This window comes from Staurois parvus, unplaced genomic scaffold (assembly GCF_062004578.1).
Source record: "Staurois parvus isolate SC_StPar_1 unplaced genomic scaffold, SC_StPar_1.0 ptg000917l, whole genome shotgun sequence".
NCBI classification, from domain to species: domain Eukaryota; kingdom Metazoa; phylum Chordata; class Amphibia; order Anura; family Ranidae; genus Staurois; species Staurois parvus.
Genome location: NW_028318713.1, coordinates 1,777,060 through 1,802,500, shown reverse-complemented (window position 1 = coordinate 1,802,500; position 25,441 = coordinate 1,777,060). Strand labels below are relative to the sequence as shown.

Genomic DNA, 25,441 nt, shown 5'->3' with positions numbered 1-25,441 from the left:
ACCTCACCGGTCCCCAGGGTGAGGACCACCTGTAGAGCCAGGAAAGGAGCCAGCCCAGTAGAAAGCCTGATGGCAGTCACCTGCCTAAAACAGCTCACAGGGCAGAGATTGAGTAGCCCTACACCCCCTGGGCCAGGTAAGGGAATTGAGCACTCGGGTGGGAAACCTGATTAACTCCTTATCTGGGACTGTTTCATCTTAAAGGCACTGGATCCCTTTGCCCAGGCATTCCCTCAGGCAGCAGGACAAGAGGAGGATTATCTGGGGTGGTACACCAGGAGAGGGTGGAGAGCTCTCCAAGAAGAGTTTCTGCTGTATAAAGACTTGTACATAGTTGCCCCTAACCCCATCCAAGTTCAATACCCCTTAATAAAACATAAAATCAAGCTCAAGGACTGTTTATTGACTCTGAGTGCAAGTGTGAAAGAACAATACATGTTGCTTGGCTGTGCAGGACTATAGGGGGACCCATAAATTCAGTGACTCCAAAGGGGGTAGTGTTACACAAGGTTATCTGTCAATTGAACAGGAAACCCCTCCTCCCTCGGTGGCCACCAGACAACACAGTTAGTAAGGAGAAAAAACTACTTTGGCAGATCGCACTTTTACCATCTCCAAGAACTTGGCCAACAAAAGCTCCTCTTGAAAAATGCAGACATGGTACATGCCAGACAAAATGTTCCAGGTAAGCAGGCTAGTGTTGGGAGAAGGAGAAAAGCACCATCTGTCAAAGTAGCCATCGTCTTGCTAGCCGTGTTGTCTGACAGCAGTGGAGGGAGGAGGGGTACCCTGTCCGAACTCAGAGATTGCCTTAGACAGCACCTAAGAAGATGGGACAAGTACTATACTGTATGTACTTTGTTTACTGTGGAACCGATCACAATAATAAAAATCAAAATGAGACTTATTCAAGACCTAAAATGGAGAACATCTACTACTTAATTGCTGGAGGATGAGGCAAGGCATGAGGCTCCGGATCTCTTGAAGTGGTAGATGTTCTGTGTCAGGTCTTAAAGAAGACGTCCGACTTTGATTTTTAATGCGACCTGTTCCCCAGGAAACAAGGTATGTATAGTACTTTGTCCCATCTTCCTACGTGTGGTCTAAGGCCATCAGTGAGGCTAGACAGGACACCAATCTCTCAGTTAGCAAGGAGATGGCTACTTTGACAGATGGCACTTTTACTACCTTCAAGAACTTGGCCAACAAAAGCCCCTCAAAGAATGAGAATGAGAAAATTGTCATCTGTTGAAGTAGCTGTCTCCTTGATAGCTGCTGTCAGGGATCGGGGTGTGACCAGAAATGTGTGGACTGACACAGGGAAGTAGCAGGCTTCAGGAACACAGGCGTAGTCAGGGCTGTAGAGGTGGAATGGTCAGGCAGGCTGTAAGGTACTGTCAGGCACCACCCGGCGGGATCTCTAGTGACCCACAGACCAGGATTCCCTAGGGCGCGGAGTCTAAGCCCCAGTCTGCCTTTTCACCAGAGCCCCTGATGGTGGGGATGGACTTGGCACAGGACTGAGACCAGGTCGCGGCCCCTGAGTGCACCCAACTGTGGTAGAGGGGTCCGCCGAGGGTATGTACCAGGGGAAAGCCTGATGTGAAGGGGCTGGCACGTTTGGACAGTAGTGACTGGATCCGTGCGGGATGGATGGATTGTCTGGGTAGCGTCAGGCGTAGTCAGGCAGGCCAGGTCAGCAACGTTCGGGCAGTGAGGTACCGGAGGGAGGAGCAGGCAGAGAATAGTCAGGGTCACAAGCCGGGTTCAGTAACTCACGGGCAGCGCGGTACAGAGGATCAGGCAGAAGGATGGTCAGGCAAGCCAGGGGTTCAACAGGAGATGGTCAGCAGAGGTCAGGATCAAAGCAGGGTCAGCAACTAGGCAGGAACACAGGATACCAGGTACAGAGGCTCATGGGAAATATACACCAAGGCACTGACTGCAGGTCTGGCCATTCCTTAAATACACCTCCTGAAATCAGCCCCAGGTGTTGGCTGACTGCAGGAGTGAGCTTCTGGCTGCTGAGAGCACCCGCTGGTCAGCCCTAGTACTGCAGCCCACACGGCAGGTGAGTCCCACCACCAGTGCTGAGTCCATTCCTGACAGCTGCATTGTTGGATGGCCATGAAAGGAAGAGGGGTGACCTGTCTGACCTCACAGATAGCTTTAGATAGCACCTGTGAGGTCAGACAGGTCACCCCTCTTCCTTTCATGGCCATCCAACAATACAGCTATCAAGGAGACAGCTACTTCAACAACAGATGATAATTTTCTCTGTTTTCTTGGCCAAGTTCTTAAAGATGGTAAATGTTCCATCTGTTAATGTAGCCATCTCCTTGCCGATTGCATTGCTGGAAGGCCATGGAGGAAAGGCACCCTGTACAACCTCACAGATATCTTTAGACAGCACCTAGGAAGATGGGACAAAAGTACAACATACACATTGTACCCGGAGAACAGATCACAATAATAAAAAAGTCAAAAAGTGAGCTTTCTTCTTTAAGACGTAACTGAGAACATCTACCACTGTAGGAAATCCTGAGCCCCGTGCCTTGCCTCATCCTCCAGCAATAAAATCCTGACAGAGGTTCTAACTCTTCCCAACTCCATCAAAAAAAGCTTTATAATAAGTCTAAAGTTACAGAATGCATGCAAGATACAAAAGATAAAAGCTTGGGACAGCTCCAAGCCTGAGATCCTCTCTACCTCGGAAATCGTCTCCTCACTGGTAGCTCACTTGGAGCCAGCAGCCTACCATCTTCTTTATATAGAGGCACCTCGGTGGCCGCAGCGTTGTTGGCTAAACACAATGGCTTTGCTGACATTGTTATGAAAAAAACAAGCCTGAGGTTTGTAGAACAGAGCGGATTATTGTCTGGCGTTATTATGGGATACAAGGATTTCAGAGTCTTTTGTGGAGGTGAGGATGTCCCATCATTTCATATTCGGTAAAACTGACCAACAGCATATAATGATTAACTAATGATTTAAAGGGCTGGTGTCAGCAGCCGACTGGCGGTAGCCTCTAGCGGCCCACTGGCCGGAGTCCCTCAGGGCGAGGAGTCTAAGCCTCAGTCTGCTGGTTCACCAGAGCCCCTGATGGTGGGGATGGACTTGAAGCAGCCCGAGACCAGGTCGCGACCCCCGAGAAACACCAGCTGTGGTAGAGGCGGATGCCAATGGCGTAGAGCAGGTAAGAGCCAGATGTGAAGAGGTATGCGTGGTCAGACAGGCCGGGTTGCCAACAGCGGAGCAGACAGTACAGAGGCAAAAGAATAACAGGTCACAAGCCGGGTTCAGTAACAGGAGGTCAGGCAATCAGGATCAGCCAGAGAGTAGTCAGGACGAGCCAGGGGTCAGAGCAGGAGAAGACAGCAGTATCAGGAACAGGCTGGGTCGGCAACAAGGTAATCAGGAACACAGGAGCAATCAGGAACACAGGAACAGGGAACAAGACCATAAGGAGATTTGGAGATGCACAGGGCTGATTTAAATAGGGCGCCCCGTGCTCTCATTGGCGATAGGTGCACGGCCGCGATCGCGAGTGCGCGGCTGCCACCGCGATCGTCTATGTCTCAATGCTCGCCGGCTAGTGCGTGTCGGCGATCTGCGCATGCACGCACCTCCGAGCGGCCGGGATCCCTGACAGCTGGTCCATGCAGGATAAATATTTTATATATGGGTTTGGTCTAGATCTCTATGTTGGGTACCCTGACAGTCGAGGTTTCCAAGGGGTATAAATTATCCTCCTTAAGTCCCCGGTCACACCGGAGCGACTTGTAATGTGATTAGAAACAATCAAATTGCATGGCAAATGGCACCCTAATGCCCTTAATGGGCATTACATGCACATGCGATTCCGATGCTGTCGGAGTCACACTGATTTTGAAAGTACTTCATGCAAGTTCAGGCGTGACTTCCATAGACATCTGTGCATGAAGTCGCACAGAAGTCTTCCAAGTCACACTGACATCGGACTTTGAAATTGTGCAACTTCATTTGAATTCGCACGATTTCAAAGTCGAATTTGGCGTGACTGAAGACTAAATCTGATCTCCAGCCTCTCCTTCAGTCTTGCACAGTTGTACCGGTTCCTCTCCTGGACAACAGTTACTTCCTCTGATTTCACTGCACACTGTGAGCTTCTCACAATGTGCATTAGAAGCTGCAGCAAATCAGATAGAGCCCCGCCTGGAGAACATCCTGCATCATCTATCTCTTTTCTTCCCCAGCCTCACTGTCCCTGGCCTGCCCTTTCATTCATTACATTTCAGTTCTTTAAGTTACGCTCAGCATAACACGTGGGGGATACCACCTACGATTGATTTGAATGCATGCGAAACCATTCTTTAACAAAAAAAGAAAGAAAAAAAAAAGAAAAAGCAGAGAAAGATAAATACCCTGATATATGGAGGCTGTTTTACCTGTCAAACGGTTGTGTTTCTGTCCATCCAATCCTGAGATTTATACAGCTCTGCCACACAGCACAGTTTTTTTTAATGCAGTTTAGAACACTTATAGGTATTTTACCTCCCCTTGCCTGTGATTGGGCAGCAGTGGCATCACTAGTGCAACACACCCAAGATGCATCCCCAACACCACGATCGCCTGCATTTCTCCCCGATGCCTGCCTGACTCATCAGGGAAACGTAAATGCCAAAGTTGAGGGAAGCTTCCCCTAGGTTTCTATCTGTGTCTGTGCTTTGAGAAGAGATTTGAGGTCGGGGAATATGAGGATTTGTGCAGGGGCACATTTACCACAAGGCAAACAGAGCACTTGCCTGGGGCGTTTTTTTTTTTTTTTTTTTTTAGAGGGTGGCCACCTGGGCAATAAGTCCATCCGTGACATTTCCTGGCTACTAAATATTCCACGCTCAACTGTTAGTGGGATTATAACAAAGTGGAAGCAACCGGGAACAACAGCAACTCAGCCACCAAGTGGTAGGCCACGTCACATGACAGGGCGGGGTCAGCGCATGCTGAAGCGCACAGAAGTCGCCAACTGTCTGCAGAGTCAATAGCTAAAGACCTCCAAACTTGGTGTGGCCTTCAGATGAGCCCAACAACAGTGCGTAGAGAGCTTCATGGAATGGGTTTCCATGGCCGAGCAGTTGCATCCAAGCCTTCCATCACCAAGTGCAATGCAAAGCGTCGGATGCTGTGGTGTAAAGCACGCCACCACTGGACTCTAGAGCAGTGGAGGCGTGTTCTCTGGAGTGACCAATCACACTTCTCTGTCTGGCAATCTGATGGACGTGTCTGGGTTTGGCGGTTGTCAGGAGAACGGTACTTGCCTGACTGCATTGTGCCAAGTGTAAAGTTTGGTGGAGGGGGGATTATGGTGTGGGGTTGTTCTTCAGGGGTTGGGCTTGGCCTCCTAGTTCCAGTGAAAGGAATTCTTAAGGCGTCAGCATACAAAGACATTTTGGACAATTTCATGCTCCCAACTTTGTGGGAAGAGTTTGGGGATGGCCTCTCCCGGTTCCAACATGACTGCCCACCAGTGCACAAAGCAAGGTCCATAAAGACACGGAGGAGCCAGTTTGGGGTGGAGGAACTTGACTGTCCTGCACAGAGTCCTGACCTCAACCCCATAGAACACCTTTGGGATGAATTAGAGTGGAGACTGTGAGCCAGGCCTCCTCCCCCGACATCAGTGCCTGACCTGACAAATGTGCTTCTGGAAGAATGGTCCAACCTTCCCATAGACACCCTCCTAAACCTTGTGGACGGCCTTCCCAGAAGAGTTGAAGCTGTTATATCTGCAAAGGGCGGGGCCAACTCAATATTGAACCCTACGGACTAAGACTGGGGGGCCATTAAAGGTCATGTGTGTGGAAAGGCCGGCCGACCAATACTTTTGGCAATATAGTGTATATGAAAAAACTTTTCTAACACAGAAATATCCAGAAAACCTAACCTGTTCCCGGTGGTGATGCTTAGAAAACAGAATGAGGGGAAATATGACAACAATGCCGCTGCACAGAAGTCAAATGTCAACACTGCAGAGCCATGTGCTGCTACCAAGCCAACCTGACAGGGCAGCTTTCACTCGCGGGATTATAATTAATGTATTTTTTTCTGTGTGGATTAATAAATATGCTGCAGAGCTTTGTTTTGTTATAGGCGAGGTTTGCCTGACAGCAGTAGCTTTCAGATTTTTAAAGGTTTGCTGTTCCATATTTTCAGGATTGTGTTTCTTGTCCAGATTTGTAAACTGAATGGATACATCCTGCTGACCTTCTTCTGGGAATTTACCATCTATAATACGTCTTTATTACGAGGCCTAATAACCACCGAAATAAAAAAACAAAAACAAAAAACACCACTCTAAAAGTAAAAGAGCAACAACAAAACACCACCTTAGAAAGAGAACGTTTTTCTGTAAAAATAAGAAAAAAGCCAGGATAGTAGCCAGACCCCCAACATGACTTCTTTTTTGGAAAGTAGGTAATTTAATTTTTTTTTATACAATTTTTTTGGAAATGAAGAAACATGCTGACATTGAGGGGTTAAACATGGATCTTGGTAATGGTGCCCAGGATACATCAATGTGCATGCCACATACAGTGGAAGGATAGCGATGAAGGGGTTAATGTACAGGCCACATACTGTCAGGATGGGGATGAAAGAATTAAAGTACAGGGCACATGTAGTCAGCAGATCGAGATGAAGAGGTTAACATACAGGTCACATACAGTGGGAGGTGGAGATGAAGGGGTTAATGTACAGGTCACATACAATGAGAGGTGAAGGGTTAATGTACAGGTCACATACGAGAGGTGAAGGGTTAATGTACAGGTCACATACAATGGGAGGAGGGAGGTGAAGGGTTAATGTACAGGTCACATACAGTGAGAGAAGGAAGATGAAGGGGTTAATGTATAGGCCACATACAGTGGGAGGTGAAGGGGGTAATGTACAGGTCACATGCAATGAGAGGAGGAAGGTGAAGGGGTTAATGTACAGGTCACATGCAATGAGAGGAGGAAGGTGAAGGGGTTAATGTACAGGTCACATGCAATGAGAGGAGGAAGGTGAAGGGGTTAATGTACAGGTCACATGCAATGAGAGGAGGGAGGTGAAGGGGTTAATGTACAGGTCACATACAGTTGGGGGTGAAGGGTTAATGTACAGGTCTCAGGATAAAGGAGGTGAAGGGTTAATGTACAGGTCACATACAGTGGGAGGTGAAGGGTTAATGTACAGGTCACATACAGTGGGAGGTGAAGGGTTAATGTACAGGTCACATACAGTGGGAGGTGAAGGGTTAATGTACAGGTCTCAGGATAAAGGAGTCCTGACCTCAACCCCATAGAACACCTTTGGGATGAATTAGAGCGGAGACTGTGAGCCAGGCCTCCTCCCCCGACATCAGTGCCTGACCTGACAAATGTGCTTCTGGAAGAATGGTCCAACCTTCCCATAGACACCCTCCTAAACCTTGTGGACGGCCTTCCCAGAAGAGTTGAAGCTGTTATAGCTGCAAAGGGCGGGGCCAACTCAATATTGAACCCTACAGACCAAGACTGGGGGGGCCATTAAAGTTCATGTGCGTGGAAAGGGCGGGGCCAACTCAATATTGAACCCTACGGACTAAGACTGGGGGGTGGCATTAAAGTTCATGTGCGTGGAAAGGTAGGCAGAAGAATACTTTTGGTAATATAGTGTACTTTGTTAACAATTGCTACATCACAGCATTCATCATAGAAAACATTGTACATGTGATCCCTGCTCCGTATGAGGGCAGGCTGCAAATGTTAAGTGAAGACCAAGCCATTGCTACCATGTTTTCTTTTAAACACACATACACATATATGTTTTAAAATGTATTTATTTTTAGGCAAAAACCATAGAGAATGAAATGGCAATTGTTGCAATTCTTTATGCCACATAGTATTTGCACAGCAGTTTTTCAAACGCAATTTTTTTGGGAAAAATATACTTTAATGAATTAAAAAAAAAACAAACAATATATACCCTGATTGTTTCTAAAATATGAAAGAGGATGTTATGGCGAGTAATTAGATAGCCAGCATGCCCTGGTTAAAAATTGCGCACACTTGTGGAATGGCGACAAAGCTTCGTGTTCCCGACATGGAAGAAAAATATATTTTATATTTAAAATATATTCTTCCCAAATATATTTGAATTTTGGCCGTATTCAATATATTTAAAAATAAATGAATAATAAATAGTTATATATATATATACACATACACACACACACACACACACACACACACATACATACATACACACACACACTATATTATATTTAGATATACAAACACACACACTGTATATTGAAATGCATTTTTTTATAAATTAAAATAAAATATGAAAAATATATAAAAAAAATACATGTCTTTGAAAATACATTTAGTCTACATTTTTGGAATACATGTACAAATATATGTTAAAATGACTTTTATATGTAAAAAAAAAAAATCTGAAGAATATATTTAAAAAATATATGCCTTTAGAAAATATATATAAATTTACATTTTTTAGAATTCATGTTAAAATATATTAGCGTAGGACAATATATTGTAAATATAGGTCACATATATACATTTTTTTCTAAATATATTGGAATTATATTTCTCTTCCATGTTGGTCACCTCGCACAACGTGTAGCCATTTCCCCCAGTTTGTGTCTGTTACATATTAGAATACAGAGACAATTCCCAGAAATACAATTTCAAAAAAGGACAAATCCTTCCAGGGGGCCGGGAAGCAAATTTCAGTATATAATACAGGACGCCATTATTCATTCAGTTGTGCACAATTTAGGGTGCAGAGCAGGGCTGGGACAAGGGGTGGGCAAGAGGGTCAACTGCCCAGGGCGTAGTGGTGGAGGGAGGGTACCCCCTCACTGCACGCTCCAGATCTGCTGCCCTGACATGCCCACCCACAGCTGCCATGGAAAACATACAGGACATACACAGTGGTGTCCCGAGGCAGGTGAAGGGGGTGCGGCCGGCACCAGGTGACACCTACCGCATGGGGTGACACCGGACCCGCTTCACGAAAAGGTAAGTTGTAAAACAATCGGACGAGCCCGCAGGATGGATCGGATCCATCCTGCGGGGATCTTTGGCTTTCTTTACAACTTACGTTTTCATGGAGCGGGTCCGGTGTCACCCCGTATAGGTTGCATGCCGACAATCCCCGGAGGATGGATGGGATCTGCGGATTGGGGAGGATAATGGATCGGACTGCGGGGATCGCCGGCATGCAACCTATACGGGGGTGACACCGGACCCACTCCACAAAAAGGTAAGTTGTAAAGATGGATCGGATCTGCGGATTGGGAAGCATAATGGATCGGAGTTCGATCCATTATCCTCCCCAATCCATTCTGCAAGGATCGTTGGAGGGGGTGTCACCAAGTGTTATCGCACCGGGTGACACCAACCCTAGGGACACCCCTGGTCATACACAACTACCTTCTAATTGCTAGAAAGCAAGCAGCTGGCCATGTACATGTAGTGCACTCTATGCCAACCAATGGGGGTAGAGAATGGGCACAAGGCAGTGAACCCGTTCTATATCATGCATGAGCAGTGGGGGAGGGGGGCTCAGTTCTACATCCTTGCCCCTGCGGAGCTGGATGAACCTGTTCCAGGACTGGTTAAGAGCCCCCCGCCCCAAACATGAAGGGTCTCGGCACCCCACATTCAGTCCTCCATTGATCCCCACCACTCCATATAATCCCCATTATTTTACAAAATCTTACCATGTCCATGGCGTCCTGCGACCAGCGTCCTCTTCCTTCACCTGTCTCTCTGTCACTTCAGAAATTAGTCAGAACATTTTCTTTCTTTTTTACTTCCTCGTACCAGAGAGAGAAAACGACTCCTCTGAGCCGTAACCTGACTATTTTGGCTTCAGGTCCATCCTGGTTTCCTCCCACAGGTGACTCGATTGTTTTCTAATGAGCTCCCTTCAACTTTCTGAACTGGAAAAACTTCAGCAAAAAAGTCAACCTGATGGGAGCTGCCATTGCTCAGATGGTTTGTAATGGGGCAGTCGGCTGGGGCGTCGTCCTGATCCTTCCCTTTAGGCCTGGTAGGACTTTTAGGGGAACCCCACCTCCCAAAAATGGGGAGTGCATGGGGTTCCCCCTAAAGCCATACCGGCCTGGTAGGACTTTCACCCCAGATTCACACCTAAGCGTTTTGCATGAAAACACAGCAGTCCATTTAACATGATTTCCTATGGAACAGGTTCCCATCTCCACGTTTTCACCCGCTACGTTTTTTGGAAAGGGTCAGGGACTTTTTTGAATACAAAAAGTTGAGTTTTTGGTTCTATAGACTTCAATGAAAATGCTGCAGAAAAGCATGTATTGCATTTTTGCGGCGTTATGGATGAATTTTTGATGCGTTTTGCATTTTAAATCTGCCGAGCAACAAGAAAAATACCCCCAGCCCTGCAAAACGTATCAAAAATGCAAAACACAACACAAAACGCAATGCAGAAATGGGTCAAATGCAAGCTGCATAGATGTGAACCAGGCCTTAACAGGGGCGGACTGACCATTTGGAAACTCGGGCACTGCCCGAGGGCCTGGGGTCAGTAGGGGGCCCCATGAGATGCCCCTGGTACCTTTTTCATAGGCTTTTTTGAGTTTGGGCAAGGACACAGGGGCCCCATGATCCCCTATTGCCCGGGGGGCCCCATAAGTTGTCAGTCCGCCTCTGGTTCAGAGACTGAAGACATACTACAGGAGATGGTCAGAGACTGCAGACATTCTACAGGAGATGGTCAGAGACTGCAGATCTTCTACAGGAGATGGTCAGAGACTGCAGATCTTCTACAGGAGATGGTCAGAGACTGCAGACATTCTACAGGAGATGGTCAGAGACTGCAGACATTCTACAGGAGATGGTCAGAGACTGCAGATCTTCTACAGGAGGGGGTCAGGGACTGCAGTTATTCTACAGGAGATGGACAGAGACTGCAGACATACTACAGGAGATGGTCAGAGACTGCAGACATAGTACAGGAGATGGTCAGAGACTGCTGACATAGTACAGGAGATGGACAGAGACTGCAGACATGCAAGGACACAGGGGCCCCATGATCCCCTATTGCGCGGGGACCCCATGAGTTGTCAGTCTGCCCCTGGGCCTTAAGGGGAATCTTAGCTACAAAAAATTTATTGGAAAAAAGTGGGGTCCCCCCCTTAATTCCTAGCAGACCCTTGATCCAAGCACAGGCCTGACAGGGCAGGAAAGTGAGGGGGAACGATCGAGCGCTGCAGCTTACAAGGCCATGTGCTCTCGGCATTGGGACGGTGTTCCCATGCCAATGGGGACAAGGGCTTCTTCTGGTTGTGGGGGCCTATACATAGGGGGGCTCATTGGCATCAGGGTACCCTTTTAAATAATGGGGTACCCTGATGCTGCCCCCCACTTGTGAATGAGTAAGGGGTTATTAAAGGGTTAAATTCAGTAAAAAAAATAAAGATGCCAAACTTTTCAAAAATTCCTTTATTGAACAAAAAACAAAAAAGTCTTTTAATAAAAAAAAGAAAGAAAACGCCAAAAAAAAAAATGGTTCCAATGTCAATCACGGCGTTGTTATTATTATTATTTTTATTATTTTTTTTATAAATGTACTTAAATGTAATTACAATGCACTTATGTATTACTGATTGGTTGTGTTGGTTTTAAATGCCTGAATATTCTTTTGGACACAGATGGTCAGATGTCACCCTCTGCTGGCTGCTGGGCAGAATGCATTTGTGTATTACCTGTTTCCAAACCTTTCAGCAATTACAGCAGTGCAGTAATTCGTATCCATGCTGTAAAATGTTTATCTATTTTGACCCCCCTATGGACCAGAGCAGTTTCTTCTATTGATTTGGCAAGTAATACATAGAGGTTGATTTACTAAAGCTGGTTCACTCAGAATCTCTTGCTCGTCTGCATGGTAACCAATCAGCTTCCAGCTTTTATTGCAAAAGCTTCATTGAGCAAGCTGAAGTTAGAAGCTGATTGGCTCCCATGCACAGCTGCACCAGATTCTGAGTGAACCAGCTTCAGTAAATAAACCCCATAGTTTTTTTTTTAGAACAAACAAGGCTTTCTTGTTTTCTTGCATATTTTAGAAGAAAAAAAAAAATAAAGCTGGAAAAAGAAACATATTTTTATTGTCCTGTGATCAGTGCTGTGATGGTAGATAGAAAGTCCACATTCTAAATTCTATATTGCGTCCCATTTACACTGACACGAAAATTAGGATTCTGCTACAGAGGAGTGCAAAGTTACTTAAACATGAAATAAACACTTTTTTTTTTAACTTTGTGCTTTTTTTTAATGTGGCACTAAAAAAAATAACAAATATAAACAAAAAATGTTCAAACATTATTGGTTTACAAAAAACAGCAGGAAAATAATAATTAAAATAATAGGGAGACACGAAAAAAGGAGTGTAGTGATCAGGGAAAACAAATAATGTCCCTATCCCCTGTCTGATCGATGTTTATAAACAATGTTACTTTGTATCTCTCTATCTCCCGTCTGATCGATGTTTATAAACAATGTTACTTTGTATCTCTCTATCTTCAGTCTGATCAATGTTTATAAACAATGTTACTTTGTATCTCTCTGTCTCCCGTCTGATCAATGTTTATAAACAATGTTACTTTGTATCTCTCTGTCTCCCGTCTGATCAATGTTTATAAACAATGCTACTTTGTATTTCTCTATCTCCCGTCTGATCAATGTTTATAAACAATGTTACTTTGTATCTCTCTATCTTCAGTCTGATCAATGTTTATAAACAATGTTACTTTGTATCTCTCTATCTCCCGTCTGATCAATGTTTATAAACAATGTTACTTTGTATCTCTCTATCTCCCATCTGATCAACATTTATAAACAATGCTACTTTGTAGCTCTATCTCTCGTCTGATTGATGTTTATAAACAACGTTACTTTGTATCTCTCTATCTCCTGTCTGATCAATGTTTATAAACAATGTTACTTTGTATTTCTCTATCTCCCGTCTGATCAATGTTTATAAACAATGTTACTTTGTATCTCTCTATCTTCAGTCTGATCAATGTTTATAAACAATGTTACTTTGTATCTCTATCTCCCATCTGATCGTTGTTTATAAACAATGTTACTTTGCATCTCTATCTCCCATCTGATCGTTGTTTATAAACAATGTTACTTTGTATCTATCTCCCGTCTGAACAGTGTTTATAAACAATGTTACTTTGTATCTCTCTATCTCTCGTCTGATCGATGTTTATAAACACTGTTACTTTGAATATCTCTATCTTCAGTCTGATCAATGTTTATAAACAATGTTACTTTGTATCTCTCTATCTCCCGTCTGATCAATGTTTATAAACAATGTTACTTTGTATCTCTCTATCTCCTGTCTGATCAATGTTTATAAACAATGTTACTTTGTATCTCTCTATCTCCCGTCTGATCAATGTTTATAAACAATGTTACTTTGTATCAATCCATCTCCCATCTGATCGATGTTTATAAACAATGTTACTTTGTATCAATCCATCTCCCATCTGATCGATGTTTATAAACAATGTTACTTTGTATCTCTCCATCTCCCGTCTAATCGATGTTTATAAACAATGTTACTTTGTATCTCTCCATCTCCCGTCTGATCAATGTTTATAAACAATGTTACTTTGTATCTCTCTATCTCCCGTCTGAACAATATTTATAAACAATGTTACTTTGTATCTCTCTATCTCCCGTCTGATCGATGTTTATAAACAATGTTACGTTGTGTCTATGAGCCATTTATTGTGAAGTCATACGAGGGGTTAGTTGTCTGCTGATTCCGGTGATGATGAGGTGTGAGTATGATACCACAAGGACAGACCTCGGATGCCTCTGGGAGATGCTGCACTATGGAGAGGTTTTTCTCTTGTTGACTTTGAGCCAAGGACTGAGGGAAGTGGAGACGGAGGGAAGTGGGAACTTGATTTAGAGTCCTTTCTGGGAGAAGAGCTGTATCTGACATCCTGTTTATTTAACTCTTTTGGGGAAAAGCTCCACATGATCTATGTTCTTGTAAGGGGTCAATATATTCCAGCCAGGTATACACTCGCAGTGGGGGGGGGGGGGGGTACAAACATGAAGTTAAGATTTGTCTTTACTGCTGCTCCATCTCTCTTTCTCAAGCTGCAATGGCAGCAGACAGAAGTGTAAATATACTGAATGAGGAAGAGGCAAGTCCTCGAAACGCATCAGCCTATTGGATGTCTACACTCCCTATTGTGGACTGTTACTCAGTGCGGTGCTGACCCAGCTGTTCTTTTACGACGTGCCTTGACTTTATTGTCGTTTGTGAGTACAACACTGACTTTTATTTCTTATTAATCATTTTCATGGTAATGCACTAGGCCTGTGCGCCCTCTGTGTGTTCTTTCCTCATTCAGGATATTTGGATTCCCCCGGTCTATTGAGGGCAGCAAGGTGTGCATGTTCCAGGACATTCTTCTTGTGGTTGTAGCATCGAGTCCATCCCCAGGCGCAGGAGCATTTGTGTTTTCCAGAAGTGTAAATATGCCATGGCTGCGATGTTTTGCATAACGGGACAAATTTCCCTCCCCCCATCATGTTCAGTGGGTGACTCCGAAAACCCCCTTAACTTTATGGAGCCATGCAGGGGCGGACTGTCCATTTGGAAACTTGGGCACTGCCCGAGGGCCCGGGGTCAGTAGGGGGCCCCATGAGATGCCCCTGGTACCTTTTTCATAAGCTTTTTTGAGTTTGGGCAAGGACACAGGGGCCCCATGACCCCCTATTGCCCGGGGGCCCCATCAGTTGTCAGTCCACCCCTGCAGGGGCCCCATGATCCCCTATTGCCCGGGGGCCCCATGAGTTGTCAGTCCGCCCCTGAAGCCATGGCTCTACCACCCCACAAACGCGTGCAGTGTACTGTATGTGGTTGCAGTGGGTGGGATGGGTTTTTAGATGATAAATCAAAAGTAGAAAAGGTGACCTAACACCTGCTTACCACCTGCTGAACTCCCTCTGAAAAGCAATCCACCACAGATTACAACCTAAATGTCACTTTAGATGGGTGGTACTGCAACTTCAACTGAATGGGGTCCCCTCCGCAACTGCGTGCATGTGAGGTGTCATAGGATTTTTGGGGTTACAACCAGGGGCAGACTGACCATTTGGAAACTCGGGCACTGCCCGAGGGCCCGGGATCAGTAGGGGGCCCCATGAGATGCCCCTGGTACCTTTTTCATAGGCTTTTTTGAGTTTGGGCAAGGACACAGGGGCCCCATGATCCCCTATTTCCCAGGGGCCCCATGAGTTGTCAGTCTGCCCCTGGTTACAACAGAAGGTGAGGGTGACACATAACACCTGCTTACCACCTGCTGAACTCCCTCTGAAAAGCAATCCACCACAGATTACAACCTAAATGTCACTTTCGTTGGGTGGTACTGCAACTTCAACAGAATGGGGTCCCCTCCGCAACTGCGTGCATGTGGGGTGTCATAGGATTTTTGGGGTTACAACGGAAGGTGAGGGTGACACATAGCACCTCCTTACCGCCTGTCAAAAGCGATCCACCAACAAACCCTTAAGCTGTGCTACCAGCCCGTTCCAAATGTCCCAACACAGCACCTTAACAGATTTTATTTATTAAAAAAAAAAAATCCCTACCCCTGCGCCTGCATGGGTTTCCTCCAGGTACTCCGGTTTCCTCCCACACTCCAAAGACATGCTGGTAGGTTAATTGGCTCCTGTCTAAATTGTCCCTAGTATGTGTATGTATGAATGTGAGTTAGGGACCTTCAGGGGCGGACTCACCATTTGGAAACTTGGGCACTGCCCGAGGGCCCAGGGTCAGTAGGGGGCCCCATGAGATGCCCCTGGTACCTTTTTTCATAGGCTTTTTGAGTTTGGGCAAGGACACAGGGGCCCCATGATCCCCTATTGCCCGGGGGCCACATGAGTTGTCAGTCCGCCCATGGGGACCTTAGATTGTACACTCCTCGGGGGCGGGGACTGATGTGAATGTACAATATACAGTTGTGTCCAAAATTATTCAACCCCCAATGCTGTAAAGGGGTTTAGGGACTATAGTGTACATTTGGAATTGTATTCAGAATCAAATCCTACAAGGACGTTGTAACTACCCAAATGCAACTAAAATGACATCAATTGTTTATGTAATACAGTAGTAAATGGTTCTTATGTGGTTTCTTCATTGCCACAATTATTCAACCCCTTAAAGACTACCACTCTGAAGAACAGAGGTTCATACAGGTGCTTTCCATCAGGTATTGAAAACACCTGTGGATGTCACCGAGCAGCAATCAAGCATAATAAGCACCAATTAGGCAGCTTTAAAATGACTGTGATACTCAGCTCCTTCTAGACATTTACTGGTGTGGTTACAAACATGGTGAAGGCAAGAGAATGGTCCAGGAAGACAAGAGAAGAGGTGATTTCTCTTCACAGGAAGGGCAATGGCTATAAGAAGATTGCAAAGATGTTAAACATACCAAGAGACACCTTAGGAAGCATCATTCGCAAATTCAAGGCAAAGGGCACTGTTGAAACGCTACCTGGTCGTGGCAGAAAGAAGATGCTGACTTCGACTGCTGTGCGCTACCTGAAGCGTAGAGTGGAGAGAAGTCCCCGTGTGACTGCTGAGGAACTGAGAAAAGATTTGTCAGATGTGGGTACAGAAGTTTCAGCCCAGACAATAAGACGCACACTGCGTAATGAAGGCCTCCGTGCCAGAACTCCCAGGCGTACCCCCTTGCTGTCTCCAAAGAATAAGAAGAGTCGACTGCAGTATGCCAAAAGCCATGTGGACAAACCACAAAAGTTGTGGGATAGTGTTCTGTGGACTGATGAAACAAAATTAGAACTGTTTGGGCCCATGGATCAACGCTATGTTTGGAGGAGGAAGAACAAGGCCTATGATGAAAAGAACACCTTGCCTACTGTGAAGCATGGTGGAGGGTCAATCATGCTTTGGGGCTGTTTTGCTTCTGCAGGTACAGGGAAGCTTCAGCGTGTGCAAGGTACCATGAATTCTCTTCAGTACCAGGAGATATTGGATGGAAACGTGATGCAGTCCGTCACACACCTGAGGCTTGGGAGACGTTGGACCTTTCAACAGGACAATGATCCCAAGCATACCTCCAAGTCCACTAGAGCATGGTTGCAGAGGAAAGGCTGGAACATTTTGGAGTGGCCATCGCAGTCACCAGACTTAAATCCGATTGAGAACCTCTGGTGGGACTTAAAGAAAGCAGTTGCAGTGCGCAAGCCTAAGAATGTGACTGAACTGGAGGCCTTTGCCCATGAAGAATGGGCGAAGATACCCGTAGATCGCTGCAAGACACTTGTGTCAAGCTATGCTTCACGTTTAAAAGCTGTTATAACTGTAAAAGGATGCTGTACTAAGTACTAAGATTGAATGTCACTTGGGGGTTGAATAAAACTGATAATGCTGTGAGCACAGAAAAGACATTTGTGGTTATTTCATTATAACTGTTATGTTATATTTGTCTGACCTACAAGTGCCTCTTTAATGTAAATGTAAGCAAGATGACTGAATGATCAAAAGCAATGTCAAACTGGCCAAAACACTCAATTTCAGTGGGGGTTGAATAATTTTGGACACAACTGTATATGTAAAGTGCTGCGTAAATGGATGGCGCTATATAAGTACCTGAAATAAATAATAAATACATGGTTCCCAACAGTCCTACTTCTAGATCAAATTCCTATGTCCTTCTTTCCTCCTCTGTAGTCCCTCTTTTTGATATGATGAATACAGGCTTCTATTACAAAATGTAATCAGAGGTCTCTCTGCAAAGGTCCAACACCTCCCCTACTGAGTTAGGTTTGCTAATACTTCTTGATAATGGGAGTTTTGACCCTAGCAGGGGGCATGTCAGAACTCTGCAGAGAGACCACTGCTTCTAAAGAGGGAGCAAAGGTCCTTCTCTGCAGCATGCTGGCAGGGGGCAGGCTGTTCTACTCAGGCTGTGGCTGCTTTGTAAAGAAATGGGACTATGGGCCATGACACACGTCTCGTGGAATGGACGTCACTTATTTCAAGTCAAAGTTTAACTGGATTTAAGGTAAAGGATTCAGAATTGAAAATATTGTCTTCGTAGCTTTCTGAGGCTCTGATGTAGAACCAACATACAGATCAGGAAATGGCGATGGCTTGCACACCTGGGAAGGGTCAGAGGCAGGGGCGGACTGACCATTCGAGCACTCAGGCACTGCCCGAGGGCCTGGTGTCAGTAGGGGGCCCCATGAGATGCCCCTGGTACTTTTTTTATAGGCTTTTTTGATTGTAGGCAAGGACACAGGGGCCCCATGATCCCCTATTGCCCGGGGGCCCCATGAGTTGTCAGTCCGCCCCTGGTCAGAGGCTTGAAGTATTGAAGGAAAAGGTTCAAAGTGACAGCTGAGCAACTAGCATTTTTGAAAAGGTGATAAGTATTTTCAAAAGGCAATACAATGGCAGCTTATATAGTTTGCTGGATAAAAGTTTACTTTAAAAACCTTTTTAAATAAATTTTTCTCAGCAAAGGGCCCCCTAATGTGCCAGATTGTTTTATTGCTCAGTGACCAGTAGGTGGCACCATAATACCATGTTTTACATGTTCATATCTCCAACTCACAGCCAGATGCAACATACATGATTGGGATGATTGGGATTGGGAAAGGCCGTGTACAGTACACATGACATGCCTGCCGCATCTTCAATTGTTTTTGAAGTACAGACTGGAACGGCTTACACACACTAAAATATTCTTGTAAAACCTTCAACCATGTAGTGCAAGGACCTGCTTGATTGGATATACACTATATTGCCTCCAAATTAGTCAAATTATTTATTTATTTATCAATTTCAATCACTTATCAGTTTACACAGTGCTTTTCATGTGTGTCTATCTATCTATCTATCTATCTATCTATCTATCTATCTATCTATTATCTATCTATCTATCTATCTATCTATCTATCTATCTATCTATCTATTATCTATCTATCTATCTATCTATATTCTATCTATTACATTCCCATTGGTCCCTAACCCTCAATGGGCGTACAATCTAAGGTCCCGAACTCTCAGGGGCGGACTGACAACTCATGGGGCCCCCGGGCAATAAGGGATCATGGAGCCCCTGTGTCCTTGCCCAAACTCAAAAAGCCTATGAAAAAGGTACCAGGGGCATCTCATGGGGCCCCCTACTGACCCTGGGCCCTCAGGCAGTGCCCAAGTTTCCAAATGGTCAGTCCACCCCTGAAGGTCCCTAACTCACATTCATACATACACATACTAGGGACAATTTAGACAGGAGCCAATTCACCTACCAGCATGTCTTTGGAGGGTGGGAGGAAACCGGAGTACCTGGAGGAAACTCACACATGCACAGGGAGAACATGCAAACTCCAGGCAGGTGTGCTGCAGTTAGGATTCAAACCAATGACCCGAGTACCCAAGCAGAAGTGCTAACCATTTTAGCTGCTGTACTGCTCACATCATGTGATTCAGGTGTTCCAATCCCCTCCATATCATGTGATTCAGGTGTTCCAATCCCCTCCATGGACACAGGTGTATACAGTCAAGCCCCTAGGCATGCAGACTGCTTCTACAAACATTGGTGAAAGAATGGGTCGCTCTCAGGAGCTCAGAGACTCCAAGCGTGGTCCCGTGATAGGTGGCCACCTGGGCAATACGTCCATCTGTGACATTTCCTGGCTACTAAATATTCCACGCTCAACTGTTAGTGGGATAATAACAAAGTGGAAGCAACTGGGAACAACAGCAACTCAGCCACCAAGTGGTAGGCCACGTCACATGACAGGGCGGGGTCAGCGCATGCTGAAGCGCACAGTGCGCAGAAGTCGCCAACTGTCTGCAGAGTCAATAGCTAAAGACCTCCAAACTTGGTGTGGCCTTCAGATGAGCCCAACAACAGTGCATAGAGATCTTCATGGAATGGGTTTCCATGGCCGAGCAGCTGCATCTGATTGTACCCAAGACTCTGTCTATGTGCTTGGATTTTACTATACCCATCAACATAGTGGTTGATCGATCAACTTGGGTACAACCAGCCTGTCAGATTTTTCATGCTCTGGCAATAATCCCATTGTGTGCTGTCAGCTGGGACGGCTGCCTGTGCTGGGAGAACCCGATGACTCCAAGGGAGGGATTCCCCAATCAACATTATGTTGATGGGAGACTCAAGCAATTTTCTTTTCTATGGTTGAAGGAAAGAAAATGTCATAAAGTATGGTCAGATTTATTGTTTTAAACTGAAATGTAGGTCTATAGTGAAATCCAGGGACATGGACAGAGTCTGGGATACTGGGGGAACATGTACGGAGCTGGGTGCCCACCCCCATTGTTCATCAGTTTAGCAAACACAACTCTGATTACATTTCCAACCCCCCCCCCCCCTCCCTTTGGCCTTCCCAACATTTGCTCTGAGTTTGGCAATCCTCTTCTCGGACTCTCTGCCACAATATTTAAGTTGCTGTCAATGATTCACCTCCCCCGGCAGCAGCGGGGGTCTCCTCATGTAACTCCAAACTTTCATTTCAGCAGCAAATGGTGGCAAGGTGCTGAAATCTCCGATTCAAACTTTCCTGAAAATGAGAATTTCTGAGTACGTGGGTCTTCTGGTGCTGTACTCGATATCGGCGTGCGTTTGTGTCGCAGTGCGGGAAAATAATTCAAATTATCTGCTCAGGTAGGTCCTTGACCTGCATTATTGTTTCCATTATTATTTATTTATGTATTATAGGTATTTATATACAATGCAGGGGCGGACAGACAACTCATGGGCCCCCCGGGCAATAGGGGATCATGGGGTCCCTGTGTCCTTGCCCAAACTCAAAAATGCCTATGAAAAAGGTACCAGGGCCATCTCATGGGGCCCCCTACTGACCCGAGTCCTCATGTAGTGCCCAAGTTTCCAAATGCTCAGTCCGCCCCTGAGTCAGTGCAAGTAATTTGTTCCATGCTCTTTACATACAGTCAGGTCCATAAATATTGGGACATCGACACAACTCTAACATTTATGGCTCTATACACCACCACAATGGATTTGAAATGAAACAAACAAGATGTGCTTTAACTGCAGACTGTCAGCTTTAATTTGAGGGTATTTACATCCAAATCAGGTGAACGGTGTAGGAATTACAACAGTTTGCATATGTGCCTCCCACTTGTTAAGGGACCAAAAGTAATGGGACAATTGGCTTCTCAGCTGTTCCATGGCCCGGTGTGTGTTCCCTCATTATCCCAATTAAAATGAGCAGATAAAAGGTCCAGAGTTCATTTCAAGTGTGCTATTTGCATTTGGAATCTGTTGCTGTCAACTCTCAAGATGAGATCCAAAGAGCTGTCACTAGCAGTGAAGCCATCATTAGGCTGAAAAAACAAAATAAACCCATCAGAGAGCTAGCAAAAACATTAGGCGTGGCCAAAACAACTGTTTGGAACATTCTTAAAAAGAAGGAACGCACCGGTAAGCTCAGCAACACCAAAAGACCCGGAAGACCACGGAAAACAACTGTGGTGGATGACCGAAGAATTCTTTCCCTGGTGAAGAAAACACCCTTCACAACAGTTGGCCAGATCAAGAACACTCTCCAGGAGGTAGGTGTATGTGTGTCAAAGTCAACAATCAAGAGAAGACTTCACCAGAGTGAATACAGAGGGTTCACCACAAGATGGAAACCATTGGTGAGCCTCAAAAACAGGAAGGCCAGATTAGAGTTTGCCAAACGACATCTAAAAAAGCCTTCACAGTTCTGGAACAACATCCTATGGACAGATGAGACCGACATCAACTTGTACCACAGTGATGGGAAGAGAAGAGTATGGAGAAGGAACTGCTCAGGATCCTAAGCATACCACCTCATCAGTGAAGCATGGTGGTGGTAGTGTCATGGCGTGGGCATGTATGGCTGCCAATGGAACTGCTTCTCTTGTATTTATTGATGATGTGACTGCTGACAAAAGCAGCCGGATGAATTGTGAAGTGTTTCGGGAATATTATCTGCTCATATTCAGCCAAATGCTTCACAACTCATTGGACGCTTCACAGTGCAGATGGACAATGACCCAAAGCAGACTGCAAAAGCAACCAAAACGTTTTTTAAGGGAAAGAAGTGGAATGTTCTGCAATGGCCAAGTCAATCACCTGACCTGAATCCGATTGAGCATTTCACTTGCTGAAGACAAAACTGAAGGGAAAATGCCCCAAGAACAAGCAGGAACTGAAGACAGTTGTAGTAGAGACCTGGCAGAGCATCACCAGGGATGAAACCCAGTGTCTGGTGATGTCTATGCGTTCCAGACTTCAGGCTGTAATTCACTGCAAAGGATTTGCAACCAAGTATTAAAAAATGAAAGTTTGATTGATGATTATTATTCTGTCCCATTACTTTTGGTCCCTTAACAAGTGGGAGGCACATATGCAAACTGTTGTAATTCCTACACCGTTCACCTGATTTGGATGTAAATACCCTCAAATTAAACAGTCTGCAGGTAAAGCACATCTTATTCGTTTCATTTCAAATCCATTGTGGTGGTGTATAGAGCCAAAAATGTTAGAATTGTGTCGATGTCCCAATATTTATGGACCTGACTGTATATACACTATATTGCCAAAAGTATTGGCCGGCCGGCCGGCCTTTCTTGCACATGAGCTTTAATGGCCCCCCCAGTCTTAGTCCGTAGGGTTGAATATTGAGTTGGCCCCGCCCTTTGCAGCTATAACAGCTTCAACTCTTCTGGGAAGGCCGTCCACAAGGTTTAGGAGGGTGTCTATGGGAAGGTTGGACCATTCTTCCAGAAGCACATTTGTCAGGTCAGGCACTGATGTCGGGGGAGGAGGCCTGGCTCACAGTCTCCACTCTAATTCATCCCAAAGGTGTTCTATGGGGTTGAGGTCAGGACTCTGTGCAGGACAGTCAAGTTCCTCCACCCCAAACTGGCTCCTCCATGTCTTTATGGACCTTGCTTTGTGCACTGGTGTGCAGTCATGTTGGAACAGGAGGGGGCCATCCCCAAACTCTTCCCATAAAGTTGGGAGCATGAAATTGTCCAAAATGTTGCCTTAAGAGTTCCCTTCACTGGAACTAGGGGGCCAAGCCCAACCCCTGAAAAACAACCCCACACCATAATCCCCCCTCCACCAAACTTTACACTTAGCACAATGCAGTCAGGCAACTACCGTTCTCCAGGTCACCACCAAACCCAGACATGTCCATCGGATTGCCAGACAGAGAAGCGTGATTGGTCACTCCAGAGAACATGTCTCCACTGCTCTAGAGTCCAGTGGCGGCGTGCTTTACACCACAGCACCCGATGCTTTGTATTGCGTTTGGTGATGTAAGGTTTGGATGCAGCTGCTCGGCCATGGAAACCCATTCCATGAAGCTCTCTACGCACTGCTGTTGGGCTCATCTGAAGGCCACACCAAGTTTGGCGGTCTTTAGCTATTGACTCTGCAGACAGTTCTTGACTTCTGCGCACTGTGCGCTTCAGCATGCACTGACCCCACTCTGTCATGTGACGTGGCCTACCACTTGGTGGCTGAGTGGCTGTTGTTCCCAGTTGCTTCCTCATCCAATCTGAATATATGTAAACCACCACTTTAGGCCTGGTTCACACCTATGCATTTTGTATTGTTTTTTGCTTTTCAGAAACGCACTACAGTCTATTTACCATGGTTCCCTATGGGACACATTCACATCTATGCTTTTTTGAGCCTCTGCATTTTTGGAAAGGGTCAGGGACTTTTTTAAATGCAAAAAGTTGCATTTTTGGTTCAACAGACTTCAATGGAGATGGTACAGAAAAGCACTTATTGCATTTGTGACGTATTTTTCACACTTTTTTGATGCATTTTGCATTTTTAATCTTCCCCTTATGTATTATACATGGTGATCATATCCCCCCTTATGTATTATACATGGAGATCATACCCCCCCTTATGAATTATACATGGAGATCAAATCCCCCCTTATGTATTATACATGGAGATCATATCCCCCCTTATGTATTATACAAGGAGATCATATCCCCCCCTTATGTATTATACATGGAGATCATATCCCCCTTATGTATTATACATGGAGATCATATCCCCCCTTATGTATTATACATGGAGATCATATCCCCCTTATGTATTATACATGGAGATCATATCCCCCTTATGTATTATACATGGTGATCATATCCCCCCTTATGTATTATACATGGAGATCATATCCCCCCCCTTATGTATTATACATGGATATCATATCCCCCCTTATGTATTATACATAGAGATCCTATCCCCCCTTATGTATTATACATGGAGATCATATCCCCCCTTATGTATTATACATGGAGATCATATCCCCCTTATGTATTATACATGGAGATCATATCCCCCTTATGTATTATACATGGTGATCATATCCCCCCTTATGTATTATACATGGAGATCATATCCCCCCCCTTATGTATTATACATGGAGATCATATCCCCCTTATGTATTATACATGGAGATCATATCCCCCCCCCTTATGTATTATATATGGAGATCATATCCCCCCTTATGTATTATACATGGAGATCATATCCCCCCTTATGTATTATACAAGGAGATCATATCCCCCTTATTTATTATACATGGAGATCATACCCCCCTTATGTATTATACATGGAGATCATATCCCCCCCCTTATGTATTATACATGGAGATCATATCCCCCTTATGTATTATACAAGGAGATCATATCCCCCCTTATGTATTATACATGGAGATCATATCCCCCTTATGTATTATACATGGAGATCATATCCCCCCTTATGTATTATACATGGAGATCATATCCCCCCTTATGTATTATACATGGAGATCATATCCCCCTTATGTATTATACATGGAGATCATATCCCCCTTATGTATTATACATGGAGATCATATCCCCCTTATGTATTATACATGGAGATCATATCCCCCTTATGTATTATACATGTAGATCATATCCCCCTTATGTATTATACATGGTGATCATATCCCCCTTATGTATTAAACATGGAGATCATATCCCCCTTATGTATTATACATGGAGATCATATCCCCCTTATGTATTATACATGGAGATCATATCCCCCCTTATGTATTATACATGGAGATCATATCCCCCCTTATGTATTATACACGGAGATCATATCCCCCCTTATGTATTATACATGGAGATCATATCCCCCTTATGTATTATACACGGAGATCATATCCCCCCTTATGTATTATACACGGAGATCATATCCCCCCTTATGTATTATACACGGAGATCATATCCCCCCTTATGTATTATACACGGAGATCATATCCCCCCTTATGTATTATACATGGAGATCATATCCCCCCTTATG

General features: G+C 45.0%; 2 protein-coding genes across 3 annotated transcripts in view; one reads left to right on the top strand and one right to left on the bottom strand.

Annotated features, from left to right (window-relative positions):
* The window catches only part of FYB2 (FYN binding protein 2), a 95,511-nt gene extending 85,618 nt beyond the window's left edge, over positions 1-9,893 (bottom strand). For both annotated transcript variants that reach the window (XM_089656565.1, XM_089656566.1), the window contains exon 1: positions 9,746-9,893. In XM_089656565.1, coding sequence (XP_089512691.1) covers positions 9,746-9,754 — 9 coding nt within the window. In that variant the 5' untranslated portion in view covers positions 9,755-9,893. The remainder of the gene's footprint in view (positions 1-9,745) is intronic.
* A 10,670-nt stretch (positions 9,894-20,563) lies between these two features.
* Positions 20,564-25,441, top strand: part of C8A (complement C8 alpha chain) — a 67,608-nt gene continuing 62,730 nt past the window's right edge. The window contains exon 1 of the mRNA XM_089656564.1: positions 20,564-20,752. Within this exon, the coding sequence (XP_089512690.1) occupies positions 20,655-20,752 (98 nt within the window). The 5' untranslated portion in view covers positions 20,564-20,654. The remainder of the gene's footprint in view (positions 20,753-25,441) is intronic.